General features: G+C 42.8%; 1 protein-coding gene across 2 annotated transcripts in view; it reads right to left on the reverse strand.

Annotated features, from left to right (window-relative positions):
• UBE3C (ubiquitin protein ligase E3C) overlaps positions 1–18655 on the reverse strand; it is a 118317-nt gene that overhangs the window by 46698 nt on the left and 52964 nt on the right. Inside the window, exons 11-17 of one of the 2 annotated variants that reach the window (XM_082661965.1) lie at positions 17574–17660; positions 12388–12545; positions 12003–12235; positions 4049–4153; positions 1966–2053; positions 1542–1636; positions 367–499 (exon numbers count right to left, since the gene is read on the reverse strand). In XM_082661965.1, the coding sequence (XP_082518091.1) occupies positions 367–499; positions 1542–1636; positions 1966–2053; positions 4049–4153; positions 12003–12235; positions 12388–12545; positions 17574–17660 (899 nt within the window). Of the gene's footprint in view, positions 1–366; positions 500–1541; positions 1640–1965; positions 2054–4048; positions 4154–12002; positions 12236–12387; positions 12546–17573; positions 17661–18655 lie in introns of both variants that reach the window. The other variant, XM_082661964.1, reaches the window with a different exon arrangement.

The following is an 18655-nucleotide window of genomic DNA, read 5'->3' on the forward strand; positions in this document are numbered from 1 at the left end:
TTATATTAGCGTATTTAACTTGGCTTACAATTTATGATGTTTATATAAATAGACTGTTATATACGACATTTTTAGAATCATAGCTTTTTTGTCAACTAAATTTTAGAGACAGACATTTGGGGGAAAGAAAAGCTCTTTCCTTAAAAAACAAATCAATATTTGAAAGGCTTCTGGAGCAATAATTATTTGTTAATCTTAGAATTATTATTTGATAATATACATCCCCCAAATTTGACCTACTACATTTGTTTTGAACAGTCATTACAGAACAAGATAATCAACACTAATTGTTTAATGATCACCTTTTCCTATAATCCCCCAGCCTCCCACTGCCACAGGTGCACATACAGAGAGAATTATATATACCATTTTCTGGGGAGAGTTTGTCATAAGCATCTTCATAAATATAATTTCTTCTTATTGTGACATTAATTCCATCCAGAAATGGACCGTCTCCTTGAACTTCTTGCTTATCTGCATAAATCAACCTTTGAAAGATCTAACAGAAGGGAAATCATAAGGTTACTTGAAAACAACAGATTTTTCGTTATGAACATAAGCAACCAAAAGGAAAAACCGCAAAATAAACCTTCACTTTACCTTCTGTTATCTCCATAAACTCTGAAACAAATTTTAAAGGCCAAGGTATCAGATACTGATTTTATGCCTTATCAGTGAACGTGCACTATTTATATATTTGTAATATTGTTCTTTTTCCCCACTTTACAACAAATTTTAAAAATCCCATGCTATGTCATATTTTCAATATTTCCTTTTGGAAACCTTTTATAAAACTCCAGATGGTGGCAGGAAGAAGAGTAGCTTTGGAAAGCTGTACATTAATATTAGTAGGAATATCTCTATGGTGATAAAATTCAAGTAATTTTTTTTATGCTAAAAATCCAGTAGAGGGCACTCAGGAATTATGCAACACCATGTGTATACGTGAGTGTGTATGTGTTTTAATGAAGAAATGTCAATAGCTTTAAACGTTCATCCTGTGAAAAGAGTGGGCAGACCTAAAAAACACCCTCTTGAAGCCAGAAGTGTAGTAGTTTTTAGAAATTGCTAAATAAGTTGGTGAATACAAACAAAACATTTTTTCAAGAGGTATTTGATTGGATTATGCTTTTATAAATCACGGTCAACTATTAACAATCTAATAAGAAAAACATAAATTATTTAATGAGATAGGCACTAGGCAACTTTATAGAGATTTTTTCCATTGGCGTTACTTTTTTTTTTTTTTTTTTTTGCGGTACGCGGGCCTCTCACTGTTGTGGCCTCTCCTGTTGCGGAGCACAGGCTCCGGATGCGCAGCACAGGCTCCGGATGCGCAGGCTCAGCGGCCATGGCTCACGGGCCCAGGCGCTCCGCGGCATGTGGGATCTTCCCAGACTGGGGCACGAACCCGCATCCCCTGCCTGCATCGGCAGGTGGACTCTCAACCACTGCGCCACCAGGGAAGCCTGGTGTTACTTTTTAACTCTGAGATGATATAAATAACCACAAAACACATGGAAAGAAACCAAATTCCATACCTTTACTCGCTCCTCAAACGGAACCACAAAGGGCAACTCTGTTAGGATGGCGAGCTGTCTTTCCTCAGACACAGACAGTGGCGGGGACTCCAGACCTACTGCAACACAGTTTAAAACCTTCGTTACTGTGTGTACCTTCCTTTCCAGACTCACAAGGCTACACTCTGTATGGTTCAATTTAAAGACATTCTGGAAAAAGCTGAACTATATACAGGGACAAAAAACCCAACCTGTGGTTGCCAGGGGCCAGGGTAAGGAGCTGGCTACAAGGCATGAGGTGTTTTCTGCAACGATGAAACTCCTCTACCTGGCCGATCATGGTCAAAAATCACAGACCAGCAGACTAAAGAGCGAACTTCACAGTATGTGAACTACACCTCAGTAAACTCGAGTTAGAAGAGCGACGAGGCCCCAGGGAGCTCACCGTCCAGGGTGGACCGCAGGGGGCCGATCCTCCCCATTCGCCTGAACCTCCAAGCACTTCTGGACGCCGGGACGTAGAGCTGGGTGACCTGTGGGGACCAGACACCCTGCTTAGTCAGCCCTTCCCTGTGTCCCAGCACACACGCCTACCCTGCCTCATTCGAGCTGCACCGGTGTTTCACATTTATTTAGTTGCGTCCCTCTCTCCCACCTCCTGTCCTTTTCAGGAGACCTCTTCATAACCTCTCTCCTATGCTGGTGCTCTAGTTAACGATGTATTAATATCTGGACATAGTAAATCATCATAATATGACTGCTTTATGAAGAAAACCACATCATCCTTAAAAAATTAATTTCTCACTATTACCAAATATTCACTCTCATAATTTTTAAAAAAATTGTCTGAATGAGCATCCAAATAAGGCTGGTATAGTGTGTACTGTCTCTGAATCCTTTTCATCTGTCAGGTCCCTTCAGCCCTCATTTCTGCCCTTGTGACTTTGATGAGGAAGCAGAAGCATTTGTCCCGTAATCTTCCCCATTGTGTGGATTTTGCTAATTGCAGCATCATGGTGTCAACATGTACTTCTAGCCCCTCCATTTCCTATAAATTTGTCGTTACATCTGGAAGTTTCACCAGGCTTGGTCTCCGGGAGGAACACTTCGGAGGTGGACGTTGTTCTCTCCTCGAGAGGCACGCGTGCTCAGCACCGCTGGTCGCAGGTCAGCGATGAGAGCAGGAACTGGTGGGAAAACAGCAGCCAACTGTCAACAGGCACCAGACACACCGCTTGGCTCAGCTGACAGTCTCCCTGGAGCACAGCAGCAGCAGAGACCCTCGTCTCCCAGGCCTCCGGCCCACGTCTCCACTGTACTTCAGCGGGGGGCCAACACCGAACTTCATCAGAGCAGGCAGGCTAGACACCATCTTCACGTGCTGTCAGCTGGAACACTTCCACGTCGAGAAGGCTCTCACAGCATCGACTCCACGGTTAGCCCACGAACAGTTCACAAAGGAAAGGCGGGCTAAAGGTGTGATGACCTCCTTCTTCCTACCAGTGTTTAAAACGAGGGTGGTTCCTCTGCATCCCACAAAGATGACGAATGAAGTTCTTCTTTTTAGCATCCGTATGAACTCACAGATTCAAACACACTTGACGGTTAGTCCTCTGCACCTATGCTGCCGGCGCTCGCCTCCACCTCTGCCTGCTAAATCCCTTTGAGGCGGCCCCCGGCCCTCACACAATCTCCCGTGGCCCCCGCTCTCAGGTGAAAGAACACGCCACTGTCTCGCGCACTTCCTCCCTGGACCTACCACGAACCACTGTGCCGAGGACCCTTTCTTTTCGGTGGGAAATGTTCAGAAGCCCCAACATCGGCCCCAGAGGCTTGCACTGCTACAGGACCTGCCACAGCATCTCAGCCTGGCCAGTGGGCAGAGCTCAAGCCACATGCTTAACTCAAAGAGACAATACTCCATGCGGACAAAGCGATGCTTCTAAAACAGCCCTGTTTTCTTTAACATCTCTGTGATCTTGTTTGCTCCGTACCCATCACCCTGTGCCCCCAGCCTCAAGTTTCTGAGATGAATCCAGTCATGCGTTTCTCTGACAAACAACAATGAAAACACCTCGTGTCCTTTGTTAATGTTATCTTAATTTATTTTGAAATAGATTATACTATTTAATCTACTTTAGATCTAGATCTTAGTAATAGTCACATTTCTCTCTGTCCCTTTAGAAAACCAGAAATAAGTTCCACCTCTTAAGTACTAAATATATACTGAAAATAACAATAAAAGCAAAAATTTTTTTTCAACCCCCCAAAACCCCATTATGCTTCAATATACTTTGTGGTTAAGAGCAAATTAGGATTAACAACAAATGCAGGATGCACGTGGGAGCCAACGATATTGCTCTACGTTCTACTAGGTGACCTAAGAGTTAGTGACACAAAAGTTTACTGTTAATGTTTAGTTACATAATAAGTTAAACAACTTTAAAGGATTTATTCTTCTCCCCCAAAAGATAAAAGCTGAAAAAATATGTTTAATGAAAAATATTTAGAAGATTTAGAAATGACACCTTATCTGCTTTAATATCTTCTTGCTCTGACAGCCAGTGATTGGGAGGACAAAACTTTCTCCTTGCGTCTCTGGACTTCAACATTTTCACTAGGTTGGTGATAACCTGAGAGGGAGAACAGGAACACGTCACACGCAGGCTCGGGAACTACGGCAACACTTCCGGTCAGGAGTGAGAGGCCACGGCACCACTTCACCTCCGTGCCCGAGGACGCGGGCTTCCGTGGTGAAGAGCTGGCTAGACCGCCACCACGTCTGTCTGCAGAAAAGCACCTCGTTCTGTGATTACAGGAGTTAGCTTTAGGTACAAAGCGGTTAATATCTACCGGCAAAGAGAAAAATTATTAACACAAATGTGTGCAAGGGCTGATTTCTTAAAAACTGCAAGAGAGGCAGTAATTAAGTTTTAAAACACAAATGGGGAAACCTATTAGCCCATTTGAGCTATAATAAAAGACATCTCCAAGTACAACAATTTCCCTAAGGTAAAACACATTTCTTATTTTTCTGAAAAACACTCTATTCAAGGCTGCTGGCAGCGGGAGAGGGGTGGGGGGTGAGAAGCAGTGTCCTAGACACACCTGTCAACCTTCCAAAAAGAAAGATCATTTCAGTATTTCCCTTACACAAGCCTCTGGAATTAGGTCTGCGTCCCAGTGCAATTCCACGCAAACTCAGCGTAACGTCCTTCAGAAAGCCTCCCCGCACGCTCTGGCTACCACCCCCCACACCGCATTATCACAGCCTAGTCCTTCACTGCTGTTTTCCCTCTCTGGCTGTGCGGTAAGCCCCCCATGAACAGAACCCAAGTACCTACCTAGAAACCTACTAGGTACCTGATGGTGGACGATTGTATAATAAATTCTGTGATGTACGATTAAAGAGATCTTAATGGTACTGTCTATTTAAAAAAGACATGAAGTTATACATTAAATAGAAATGTGTTTTGTAATAAACAAAGATAAACCAACACAAAGTTGTAAAACCAAAGTTTTAAACCTTTACAACCAGGAGTTGATCAGACAACTACTATGAAGTTAATGACTATGATGGTATTTTCTGAAAAAGTCAGCCAGGCTTTCTGTACACATTGCCTCTAATTCAGTAAAATATAATTTGAATAAAGAACTAGGAAATGTCATTGTGTGTCCAACGAAAGTGGGTAAGGGTCCTTGGTTGATATCTCAGGCCACTATGACACCAACACTGGTTGGATGATCTGCCCAGTGACAGAGAAAAAGTAATGCTTGAGCGGTTTGGCCATCCAGACAAAACCACATTAGCAAAAACCTCTCAAGATCTAGAACACAGCTTGTACACTGGTGGATATATCTTGCCAATTTAGCTGTGACGTCTACCTTGTGGTATTTTAAAGCCTACTGTAATACTATGGTACTGTCCTTTTCGAATCAGCAGAAACTAGCATAGGTAAGCAATCAGTTGCTCAGGGGTCAGCTTACACACATGCAATGTTTTACGATGACTGATTTTAAGTGCAGCTGTGGTAGACTGAGAAAGGCCTAGTCTTTGGTTCTATCTGGTTAACCGCTGGTCATAAACAGAGTAAGGCCATTGACCTACGGCACCAACTCTGGGAAGTCTCTCGGTACTGCTCTTCAGAAGAAAAGACGAGATCCCAGTAAGTTCATTCCATGTGCTCTCTGGGTCTGAGACAAACTCAGTCGGGTCCACGCAGCTCGCACCAACAGATGCTCTTTCAACAGTGGAGAGTGAAGCACAGTCTTGTGGCAGGACGCACATTATGTCTTATCTCTCCTTTTACCTAACCAATTACACCGGTATTTTGAGTAAATTTGGATTTAACAGACATTGTGCTGAAATTTACCCACAACACACCACAACTGTTGACAAAAGACGTGCTTTCTGACAAACACTTATGTGTGTTTGTTTAATTGCACCCATTAACTTATGGCTCTCACACATCCCCCAGACTCTTGACACCATCCCCACTGCACACGCTCAAGTTCACAGGTGCCTAACCCCCAGGAGCAGGCTGTCATCCACCTCCCGGTATTCACCACGATCCGATCTATGCTGATGAGGACATTTCTTTTCTATAGGTCACACACATTATCAAACTATCTAAGAGGTAATTAATGCCATAATTTACATTCCTCTTTTAAATTACTGTGAAATGAAACATTATAAAGTTTCAATATATGCAGTCTCTAGGACTCCCAGAGAAAATACAGGACACCTAGACAAAGCTGAATTCCAGATAAACGTCAAATGAATTTTTTAGTATAAATATGACCCAAATATTGCTTTATTCAAAGTATATGTCTCAAATATTGTTTTTAAAAAGCATAAATGTATCCAAAATATTTCACAGGACATACTTGTATCTAAAATGCATTTGCTGTTTATCTGAAATCCAAGTCTAACTGGGTGACACATACTTCTACGTGTTAATTCTGGCAATATGAGCCCTGGACCAATTCCCCAAATAGTTTAGAAATGTCAGATCCCCTAAGAGCATTCTTCTCCTTTAAACTAGTTTTCTTCTAAGTTTTAGAGAAAAACACAAATTTTTAGTAACTATGAAAATTTTAACTGGATCCATTCTGTGATTTCAGAACACCTTTAAACACATTCCCTTCCTCTGCATTCATTTTCAGTATCACAAACTGTTAGGAATATTTAGTACTGAAAAAGCAAAGTTTACATAGGTAACTGTTAAAAAACCACGTAAACTGAAGAGTGTCACAGGTAAAGAAAATTGAAGTAACGATTTTATACTGGATCAATACAGACGCCCAGTGTCGAGATCAAAAGACAGTTTCTCTTTCAGTTAATTTTATCAAATCTCCTCGCACAGACATGCCTACTACAGAAGACAGGACCAGCACCGAGAGACCGGCAGGATTAACTTCAGTCCTGGGGTGCAAGTCTGCAATCTGAGATCAGAGGTTACTAAGATCTGCCCAAAGGGAATTCACCACACGGTCAGGCCTGTGGGTCAACACAGCTGCATTTCAGAACCTCCTGCTGACAAACACCCCAACGGGCACCACCAACAGCAACTGAACTTAGTTCACCTGAGGTGAGCCCGTCAATAATTGTTAACTGATCCCTAGGAGGTCGTGAAACACAGTGAGACTTGAGAACCAGAGTGTTAAGAAACATGAAATAAAACAGCAAACAAGCAGACACTGGGATAACTACATGTCCCTCACTCAGTACACAGTTTTGGCAGACTTTAACAGTTATAAACCATATTAGTGTTATGTTTTACATGATACGTTTAACTCGTCTCCCAGGTCATCTTCTTCCGCGCTGGATGTAAACTTTAACACTCAAAAACTAACAAAATTACTGAAGCAAATACTCAGAAATGCACAAAACTGTTATGCGTGTTTATCTGCCATTGAAATAAAAAACAGGTGATATCAGGGAATTCCCTGGTAGTCCAGGGACTGGGACTCTGCACTTTCACTGCTGAGGGCCAGGGTTCAATCCCTGGTCGGGGAACTAAGATCCCACAAGCCGCGCAGACAAAAGAAAAACAACAAAAAACAGAACAGGTGACACCTACAAGCAGGTTTCCCTTAACCCCAATGTTAAAAGGACCAAGCAGATGACTGATTAGAAGCACACAGATGACTCATAAAAATCCCACCTGACAACGGTCCAAGTTAAAGACTTTAAATGTTCAACTGTGATATTTCTGAATGGAGACCACTGATACTTAGCTTTATTACTGCAACAAAAAAATACAGAGTCCAAATTTTGAAAGGCAACTGTAATAATCTTTTTGTCTTAAATTTGGTTATGTAAGTTCGAACATCTTAGGTAATTATTTTAAAACTTCAAAACAAAGCATAGGACACAGCACATAATTTATGGGTACCTAAGTGTGGTAAATGTGTGATGTGATAAATATACAATAAAGAATTTTTTCGATTTTGATTTCATAATGAAGAATATGTAAAAATGAAATACAGGGCTTCCCTGGTTAAGAATCCTCCTGCCAATGCAAAGGACACGGGTTCGAGTCCTGGTCCAGGAAGATCCCATATGCCACGGAGCGACTAAGCCCGCGCACCACAACTACTGAAGCCCGCAGGCCTAGAGCCCGTGCTCCGCAACAAGAGAAGCCACCGCAAATGAGAAGCCTGCGCACCACAACGAAGAGTGGCCCCCACTCACTGCAACTAGAGAAAGCCCACGCACAGCAACAAAGACCCAACGCAGCCAAAAATAAATAAATAAATGTTTTTAAAAAATGAAATACGGGCTTCCCTGGTGGCACAGTGGTTGAGAGTCTGCCTGCCAATGCAGGGGACACGGGTTCATGCCCCGGTCCGGGAAGATTCCACATGCCATGGAGCGGCTGGGCCCGTGAGCCATGGCCGCTGAGCCTGCGCGTCCGGAGCCTGTGCTCCGCAACGGGAGAGGCCGCAGCAGTGAGAGGCCCGCATACCAGAAAAAAAAAAAAAAAAAAAAAGAAATACAAGAAAAACCAGTAAAGTACCAGCTCTTAAGATTATCATCTCATAAAAGGCCAGAATGACGATTTTCCTAGTGTAATCCAAAGTTTAGAATGACTTTAGCCGTTCTTTTTTCCATCCTGCGTACTCTTAGCTTTGTTCTAGCTCAACATCATCAGTTGAAAGTTTCTCTTTTTCATTATATAGTGATACTCAAAGAACAGGGACTCTGTCCGACTTCATTTATGACTCCCCAGCACAGGGTGCAGCCAATGTTCTCAGATAAACACAGTGGGTGTTTAAATACTGACAGTAACGACACCCTAGCCTATAAAAGTCATTAAGTGTAAGGATTCCTGCTGTCAACATGACTATTTGTTAAAGTTGGTGTATTTTAAAAGTCAAAGTATTCTGCAGCATGTTTAAAACACTACAAAATTATTTCTTGAAGTCAAACACAGAGAAGGACACGGGGCAGCTCTGCCACCTCCGAGGGAGCCTGGGTTCGCCTCACTGGCCAACACCGACGGTTAACAGCAGCACGTTTCCGTTCCAACGAGGCACTGCTGTGGCTTTCACGGTTTACTCTTTTTTTTTTTTTTACGGTTTACTCTTTTAAAGAGTCTTTCCAAAACTGAAAAATGCAAACCAACCACCAGGAAAGCGAAACTCCCTCGTACTGCAGCCCCATGTGTCCGTCTGTCCGGCGCACGCAGGCAAGGCAGGTGTGAGGCCTCCCTCCCAGTCCCTTCTCTCAGGCGGCTCCAGTTCAGCTTGGCAGCTGCACACAGAAGGCAAATCCAACAGGGGCTCCCATTGCCTCACAGGGCTAAAGCGATTATAGCTGTAAATTACACTTCAGGAGGAGTTTATGAATTTGATAAATGCATAAACTGTTTTAGCAGTGTCAGTGCAGGGCTGGGAGACTGGCCTCAATTCCTACAGTGACGAGAAAGATGACTCCATCCACTTAAAAGTCTGTGTTCTGTGACCAGCCCCCAGGGCCTCTCTCAGAAATCAGTCTGAGAGGGGCCATCAGGAGGCTGAAAAATGAAAGTGGTTTTGGTGGTTGAAGGAGTCGGCTCTCATCATGTGCAGCTCTGGCAGAATCACCAGAAGGCAGGAAGTCACTGGCCAAATGCTACTACTTTCTTTGGTTGATTCTACCTTGAATCCTTCAGCTAAAATCTGACACTGAAATATACATAAAATGCTAAACGTTTATTTTCGTACTTTTCAGAGGGACAGTGGAGAGGAACAGCTGAGTTCACATGCTGCCTCCATCATCTACCAGCTATGTGACCTCATCTGCAAAATGGGGATAATCATAGTATCCTCCTCACAGAATTACTGCTTTACATGAACTAATATATGTAAAGCCCTTAGAATATTGTCTGAAACACAGCAACCACTGAGGGTTAAATTCTTATTATTTCATATTAAGGATAATTTTTTCTTAAAAGAAAAACTAATAGCAGCTGAATCCTTTCAAAGACTTGCCTTGATTTTGTTTTGTTTCGTTTTCTGGGCTCAGCTCAATAGCAGGCAGTACAAAAAAAAAAATCTTTTTCAAAGAACAGGAATCTCATTCAGAAACTTGTCTTCAAATAAGTCTGTTCTAAACTCAGAAGATCTTTATAACAACTCAATTTCAAACCTAAAACAATCCTGTTCCAAAAAAGGTGAATTTTTACCCTAATTCTTTAAAAAAAAAAAAAAAAAAAACCAACCACAAAAACCCCTCAATCCTTAATAAAGTAGTAATGAGTCATAAGAAAAAATTCACTACAAAATTTTCATTTAATGGTTAAGCAAAATAAAATAGGACCAGGGAAAAAACACCTTATACAGCATTATTATTATTATTTTTCCAGTACGTGGGCCTCTCACTGTTGTGGCCTCTCCCCTTGCGGAGCACAGGCTCTGGACGCACAGGCTCAGCGGCCATGGCGCAGGGGCCTAGCTGCTCCGCGGCATGTGGGATCCTCCCGGACCGGGGCACGAACCCGTGTCCCCTGCATCGGCAGGCGGACTCTCAACCACTGCGCCACCAGGGAAGCCCTATACAGCATTATTAAATTCAGACATTTCTGGGTCCTAAAGATAAGCCTGTCATGAAAATTATGAAATTCTGTATAGGTGCTATAAAATAATGAAATTATCTGATACTGTACACAAAACCTGATAACATACATAATGGAAAGTTTCACTAACAAAGATCCCAGAGTTTAATTAAATACTTAAAAGAAAAACATACATGCTACCATTAATACCCCTATCCAGGAAAAGCTTACATGAGAATTACAAGTTTTAAATGGGCAATATAGCTTATTTTTAACTTAGAAAAGATGCAGAAGTGTCAGTCTTTAAGCAAGGATATATTAAAGGGCTCAACAAGTGACCCTAAAAGTTTACTTAGAAATACAGAGATAGGTAATTAAAATAAATTGTGCAAACATATATTACATCAATCTGCACAAATTATAAATTCAGGGATGCATTAGCACTGTATTCAGTGCAATCAAAACATTATCAGTTACTCTCACTGCTACTAATGCTCGTGCTCATAAGTGAAATGTGTTGTAAAATCGGGCAGAATGGGCTGGACAGAGCCTATCGTGTGCTCCTAGGATGAATAAGCAGTCCGTAATTAGCCCATCAGGTTAAGTGCAAGCATTAATGGGCCCTTCCTAAAGTCTAGCTTGACATCTTTCTCCAAACATGGCCAAGAAGAAAGTTCCATTAGCAATATTAATACAAGCTTAGTTGATCATTTTCATTCAATTAACTTCTTTCAATTAAATAGATAGCTTGACAAAAGCAGTGATAAAAGACCTAAAGGGACAGCTGATGACTCGAACTGAACATTAGCGTGCGAGAGGTCGCTAGTATTAAACGGACTGTAAATCTAGCATTCAATTTGGAAAATGCATTTCTTCTGCTCTCACTCCTTTAATGAGCGATTTTAGCTGACTAGATGTGTTTGCTGCAGAAATTTCATGGGAAGTCAAGCACCCTTTTTCTTTTCTTTTTTTCTGCCCCAGTAGTTCTATTCTCAGTGGTGGTGGTTTCCTGCCAACATTCCAGCCACAGTAACTCATAACTTCTCTTTCTGCATGGTTAAAAATGAAGATATTTTAAAATAATTTATATTCAACTTGCATCAAGTTAATGATCTTATTCTACCTTTGTTACTCAATTTCTTAGAAGATTAAATACATAAAATCTGTAAGAGATTTTTTAGTGAAAAATAAAACTGAAAACATTAAAAAAATTTTAACTATACATCACCTTGTCATTGGAAGTACCTGGGGCGATTTATAAAAGATACATGTAACAACGTAGAAACAAGGCTTTAGAAGGAGGCAAATGGAAAATGAAAATGACTTTTCTTCAAAGTTTTTCAAACTAACAGTTGTGCCTGAAGCAAACCTGATTTCTGTTCTTCTAAAGACCTGCACATCATTTCACCTCAGTAAGCAAAGCTCTTCATACACTCGTTACCTTAAACAGCTGGATCCACCGTTTCTGCTCCATCTGTATACAATGCTGCATTTCAGAATTAGTGGTAACGCCAATACTCTGAAAGGCTATAATATATTCTTCTCGAACTTCTGGTTTTGTTTCTGGATAAGCCAACTTGATGATCCCTAAGCATGCATCTCGAAGGCACCGAGACAGCATTATCAGCTCTTCTAAAGTGAAAGGCATCATTGATGATTGTCTCTGACCTACAACTGGAAAACATAAACCAAGTTTCTATCACATTTGGGTTTCTTTTTCATTTCTTAACACACTGAAAGACTTAAAAGGCTTAAAACTTTTCTATCACCTATGAAAATGGACAGGCCATGAAGCCAGCAACAAACCAATTCCTCAAAATTTTTACCTTCTATGGGATCACCGAAGAATTCATTATCATGTATGGAAATCAGTGAATGACTAAACAAGGAGCTGAAAAGGTAAAAGAGTGGGATGATTCTACTAGAATCTTCAAAAGACATAGGAGAACCCCTTGATATCACCTGAAGCAATGGTACCATAGACCTAGAATTGGGAAAAAGGAGGAAAAAAAACACAATGATTTAGTTTGGGAACAAATTAAGACATGACATCAGACAAATATAATCAGGGAAAATAACGTTTACATTAGCAACTAAACTACTTCCAGGGGAGGCAAAGTCATTCTAACAATACAGGTTAACAAATAACATAAATTAAAGAACAGGACACCAAGCCACCACTCTTTATTAATGTTCCTGCTACTATCTTCAACTGGATAAGCTTAGTAATTTGAGAGCGAACCAGTGGTCCCAAGGTTCACCGGAAGAACAGAGAGTAAGTAACGCCACTCTTAAAGACACACACTTTACTTTTATGCTGAAAACCACCCCCTTTCCCCTCTACAAAGGCAGATGGGTCTGGTCTCATGAAAAATTTATCCAGCCACTTACATTTAGGAACATTCAAAACAGTTAAATGTTGAGCCCAAATTAGAATCTTCAGGTTGTCTCCCCTTTAGATACTGGGCCTTGTTTCCACCTACCAGCCCCGTAACTGTTACGAGGAGTCCCGAGACCGCCTGGCGCAGCTCTAAAGCGAGCTGGTCTCTTTCCCCTCCCAAGAGCTGCCAGCTATCACGTTTACTTCTCCCTCCTGGTTAAATGCGTTTCCTTCTCTCGCTGAACACTCAGCTCCCAGAGGCTCCCCGTGAGCTCCTCCCCAGCGATAAAGCCCCGCGGCCTCTCCAGTATATCCGGGTGGTCCTGGGTTCACAGACCTTGTGGGCAAGATCGATCTCTCATCTTCCTCCATCCGCACCTGCACCTCGAACATCAATTTTCCCCAAACCAGTTATCTAGGAGGCGACATGTGATGAGGAGTCACGGCCGCAAATTCCCCAGGGGCCGGCCCACCACTGCCCCAAGTCACATGGGCGAGCAGAGCAGGAGGTGAGGCCTGCCTGAGGCGCTGTCCTCACTGGGGGTTTTGGTCAGCTCGGATGAGCCACCTGGAGCTCTAGGGTGTCCACGGGGCACAGTTCAGGGGACAGCATGCCACCACCGGGGCTGGAGCGCAGGGCCCGGCTGTGCAGCCTGGGTGCAGCTCCCGCCAAGGAGCAGCACACTCGGGCCAGTGTCCCACGCGGCCCCAGCTCTCAGCACAGAGCACCACGCTGAGAGAAAGCCATCCATGCAAAGTAAAAGTGCAGTGAGGGCAGACACAGAGGGACAAGCACGCCGTCTTCCCCCCTCGCCAACTTGGGGACCACAGAAAAAGGCTGTGTGCCTGGGGCATCGCACAGCAGTGGCCAAGTCCCAAGAGGACAGAAGCCCCCATCTTCCCCAGGTCGCCCCCACCAAGCCTAGCCCTGTGCCATCCACACAGCAGAACAAAAGGGTAAGGTCATTTGTTTTGCTGATACTGGTAAAACTAATAGTTTGTATCTTTTAGTTCCCTTGTCACTAACAGCAGAAGTACAAAAACAGTGGATAATACTGACAAACAAACACTATTTAGGGGGACATGGCACAGGTGGAGTTAAGCAGCTGCAATGTGGAGAAAGTACTTCCTGAATCTAAGGGGACAACAAAGCCGCTCTCAGCTGCGACCCGTCAATAGTCCTCGGGTCTAAATTCAGCATCGGCGTCAGTTATGCACGTATATGTCAGGACGCATAAAACTCTTACACTGCTTCTCTAAGAAAAGATTAGGGCTGGGCTTCCCTAGTGGCGCAGTGGTTGAGAGTCCGCCTGCCGATGCAGGGGACACGGGTTCGTGCCCCGGTCCGGGAAGATCCCACATGCCGCGGAGCGGCTGGGCCCGTGAGCCATGGCCGCTGAGCCTGCGCGTCCGGAGCCTGTGCTCCGCAACGGGAGAGGCCACAACAGAGAGGGGCCCGCGTACCGCACACACAAAAAAAAAAGATTAGGGCACTTATGCAACATTAGTTTATTTGTTCTCTTTAACCCCCTGTGAGGTAAGCAGAAGGAAGCAACCACGTTCACGCCAATGGCAGGCAGGAAGCGCGACCGGCAAGAAGGGTCAGCTGGGGCCTGGGGCCTCACCCAGCTGGGACTGGAATGAAACATGCCTCCTGATTCTGCTGACTGCTCCTGCCATCAACACTGACTCAGATACTCCTCTCAACACAGGTCAAAGACTTCTGTGCAAATAAAAAGTCCGCAATTTACTGTAATGAAAGGAAAGACACCGATTCGTGACGCAGAGAGTTGGCTGGCTTAGGGGCACCGACGAGACCTCGGACAAACGCTCACCTCTGTACACACCCTCAGAACAGGGGTTTCCACAGGGGGCCGGGCAACTGCCCCCCTCCCCCTGAAGTGAAAGAGCTTCTCGTCATCTCTAGAAGCTTCTAGTGAATGCATTCTTGCCTTGAAAAGCTTTAAGAGGGCCACTGTAAGTACTACTAACCACTGGAGCCAATGTGAAAAGGAATGGGCAGGATATTCTCAAAACAGGCCCTAGTGAGTTAAAGACAATAACCGAACCACACCAGCCTCACCACGCAGGCCCGTGGCAGGGCAAAACACCCTCAGGTTAGGTTTTGGTAAAGGAGGCCTATCAGAAAACAGAAACCAGCTGCCCAGACTCTCCTTCAGCTTTACCTGCATCCCCATCGCCGAGGGGCCACGGCTCCGGGCTTCTAACCCAGGCCCCGAAGCCAAGCCCCGGGGCTGGGCCGAGAAGTCTACACTTCGACACACTCCTCTCAAGAGCCTTACGCTCCCTGAAGCTCAGGAGCCCCAGCTGCGTAAGTCCCGCTAGGAAACCACTGATATCTTCAAGTTACGCTTCACGCCATTTTCAGGAAAATCAGGCATTTCATCTTAATTTTATTCCAATAATAAATATGATCAGATACACATTAGGAATGTGTTAATACACTGTAAGCTTCTTGAGGGACCTTATTTTAATAAATTAAATCACAAAGAAATTCATTCTCAAATGAGCTTTTAAGAAATAATGAGTTTTTAAAAATTTGTATACCTTCACTAACTTATAATATTAGTAATTTAATATAATCAATACTATCTCATTTTTTTTTCACACGCCATGACTCCATCTCCTCACCAGGAGGCAAATGCCATAGACAAACAGGCAATCATCAGGCAGAGCCCGGGCGGGACCGCTGCTGCTAAGCTGAGACACTTGGAGATCAAGGATAATTTCCCGTTCCAGTGATCCCCAATCTTTTTTTGCCCTAAACAAAGCTGTCATTCATGAATGTCAAGGCGGGCATAGTCATAAGTGTTTGAAATACACACACACACACACACACACACACCCCTAGAAACCTTACATCTTAATTTGAAAATCACAGGATATAAAGATACTTTCTAGACCTTCAGTTATCTCTCTCTCCTCTCTACTGCTGCCGCTCACTGTTGAGACGAGAGACATGGCTCCACCCTTCTGCGTTGCATCAGCTCCCGTGCTGTCATTCAAGACTCCTTTCAGTCATGTAAGATGCATTAAAATTACATGAAAAAAACATGAAAGTAACTCAAAGTTACGCTATGAGTACCCTGCCCTTCCTCTAGCAGTGGGAAGAGGACTGGACCTGGGCTCCTTTGGCACAGAGCTGGCTGGGACCCACCCGAAGGTGCTGCAACGGGACCATATCGTCCTCCACACACCACAGTGACAAGCTTGAGACCCAAAGAGCACCACATGTGTACTGTGTCACAGACCAAGGGAGATTGCAGGTGGATGCACAGTGAAATGCTGGACACCCCAAACTCACCCACCAGTAAGGCTTTCTGTTTCTTGTCTCAAAAGAATATAAAATTTGTTTGAAAGAGGAAAGGAGAACTTCCCTGCTGGTGCAGTGGTTAAGAATCTGCCTGCCGATGCAGGGGACACGGGTTCGAGCCCTGGTCTGGGAAGATCCCACATGCTGCGGAGCCCCCATGCGCCACAACTACTGAGCCCGTGTGCCTAGAGTCCATGCTCTGCAACAAGAGAAGCCACAGCGATGAGAAGCCTGCGCACTGCAACGAAGGGTAGCTCCCGCTCGCCACAACTAGAGAAAGCCCACACACAGCAACGAAGACCCAACGCAGCCAAAAATAAATAAATAAGTAAATAATATTTTTATATGTGTGTGTGTGTGTGTGTGTGTGTGTGTATATATATATATATACACATACATATATTAAAAAAACGGAAACCCTCTTCTTTCCAAAGGCTGGCCCTAAAACAAAGAAGTGCTTTCCTTCCCAGGACAGGCTGGTTCACGGCTGCAGGCAATACGGTGCTGGCTGTGATCTCCACCGCGTGCAAGGGCACTTTAGAAGCTGAGTCTCCAGTGAACTGAGTCACACACTTCTTTTCACACTACAGTACAGAAGGACTGGCTCAGACCCCAGACAGGAGAAATTCATCATGGTAATGGCCTCCGTCCATTTACCGTGAAGGATTTTTGAATATTAAATTCTCTACATATTATGCATTCAATAAATATGTATATTAAAGATTTTAGCTTTCAAGTTACACGATTCACATAAAAAATCGAATTATTTCAACAAAAAGGTTTAGAAACCAATTTCTACAATACTTTATATGTTTTAATGTTTGTATTGGTGGTAAATTTGCTTCAAATCTATATTTTCACTATCAAAAGCAGGGAAAAGACATATGAAGCAAAGAAATTTCAAGTTTCTGATTTTCAAAACATGACTAGTTTTGTTTTCGTTTTTTTTTGGCTGTGCCACGCAGCACACGGGATCGTAGCTCCCAACCAGGGACTGAACCCACGCCACCCGCAGAGGAGTCTTAACCACTGGCCATCAGGGAAGTCCCGACTAGGATTTTTAAAACAAATTTACCCTCAGATAAAGCCATACTCTTAATAATATACACAGATAAACAACTGTAAATTTAGGCATTAATTTTTTCACTTTGTGAAACTGAGACCATCTAGAATTTTTCTTCTAATATGAAATAAGCTAAGTATAAGCAGTACTTAAAAATACCTTCTTACAGTGCTTTTTATTAGATCGCCACTTTCCACGTCCTTAAGCTCAATTTCTAAGTCTGTATAACACATACCCTGTGATCATCCGTGTTGTCATAGAAGATATGAGAAACCAAAGGTGTCTCAGAAACCTGGCATTGAAGGCTAAACTGTAGAGAAGCCTAAAAAGGAACAGGGGAAATAAGAAAGAGTTAGCAAATATTCATTCAATATATTTCTTCAAAAAGAAGAAAGCTATAAACTGAAGATAATGTACAATTTAGAAAATATCTGTATTAACACCACAAATCACTTCCTTCCTACAGCAGGCTGCTTAAGGAGTACAAATGAGAACTAGTCCGTGCACCCCAACTGTGAGAGCCACTGTCTACTGTTACGGAGCTAAGCTGGCCCTGAGCTGTGCCTATGAGACCAACCCCAAAGAGAACCGGATGGGCCGTTTTCAAGCACAAGCTGAGTTTGCTGCCCCTCTGAGTACGTATCACAACACATTACTACATCACAATATTATGTATTATTACTACCAAGACACATTAAAATTTTAGAAATATTTTAATAATCTTTATATTAAATAATTTAAAAATATTTTAATATTTAACTGATTTTAACATCCCCCCTTTAAAACAAACACATAAAAATGTGTTTTTTAATGTTAACTAATATCTCAAAACTAATTTAAATCTAAAAATATATTTTAAAGGCTTTAAAGACCCCTCCTGTATAATATCAAATTGATTGAAAAGGCTAAGGAACTTTGTGGGTAACCAAGTTTAACTTTAAACTAGCTTTACTTAGTATACTGCATTTTTGTAATAGGATATAATTTTTAGTCACAAAGTTATAATCAGGAGAAAAAACCTGTGTAAAACATTTTTACACTCTTTTAAAAAGAGGGTACTATCTAGTGTAATTTTAGAAGGGGAGGAGTCAAAAATCAAATTTCAAACTTATGAGACTACATCACAGTAAAAAAGGTTTAGGATGGTAGGAAAATACGGTTTTAAGAAAGGGATGTGATCTTACTTTAGAACCATCTCAGAAGAACAAGAAGATAGAAGGGCAAAGACAAAGCTGGTTAGCGAGCAGGACTAAAGAGCACAGAAGTTTTCACTGTGGTATTAGAGAATGCACAAGGAACGATCCTGGAGTGCAAACC

The sequence above is a fragment of the Grampus griseus genome (genome assembly GCF_964374135.1).
Source record: "Grampus griseus genome assembly, chromosome: 9".
In the NCBI taxonomy this organism is placed as follows: Eukaryota; Metazoa; Chordata; class Mammalia; order Artiodactyla; family Delphinidae; genus Grampus; species Grampus griseus.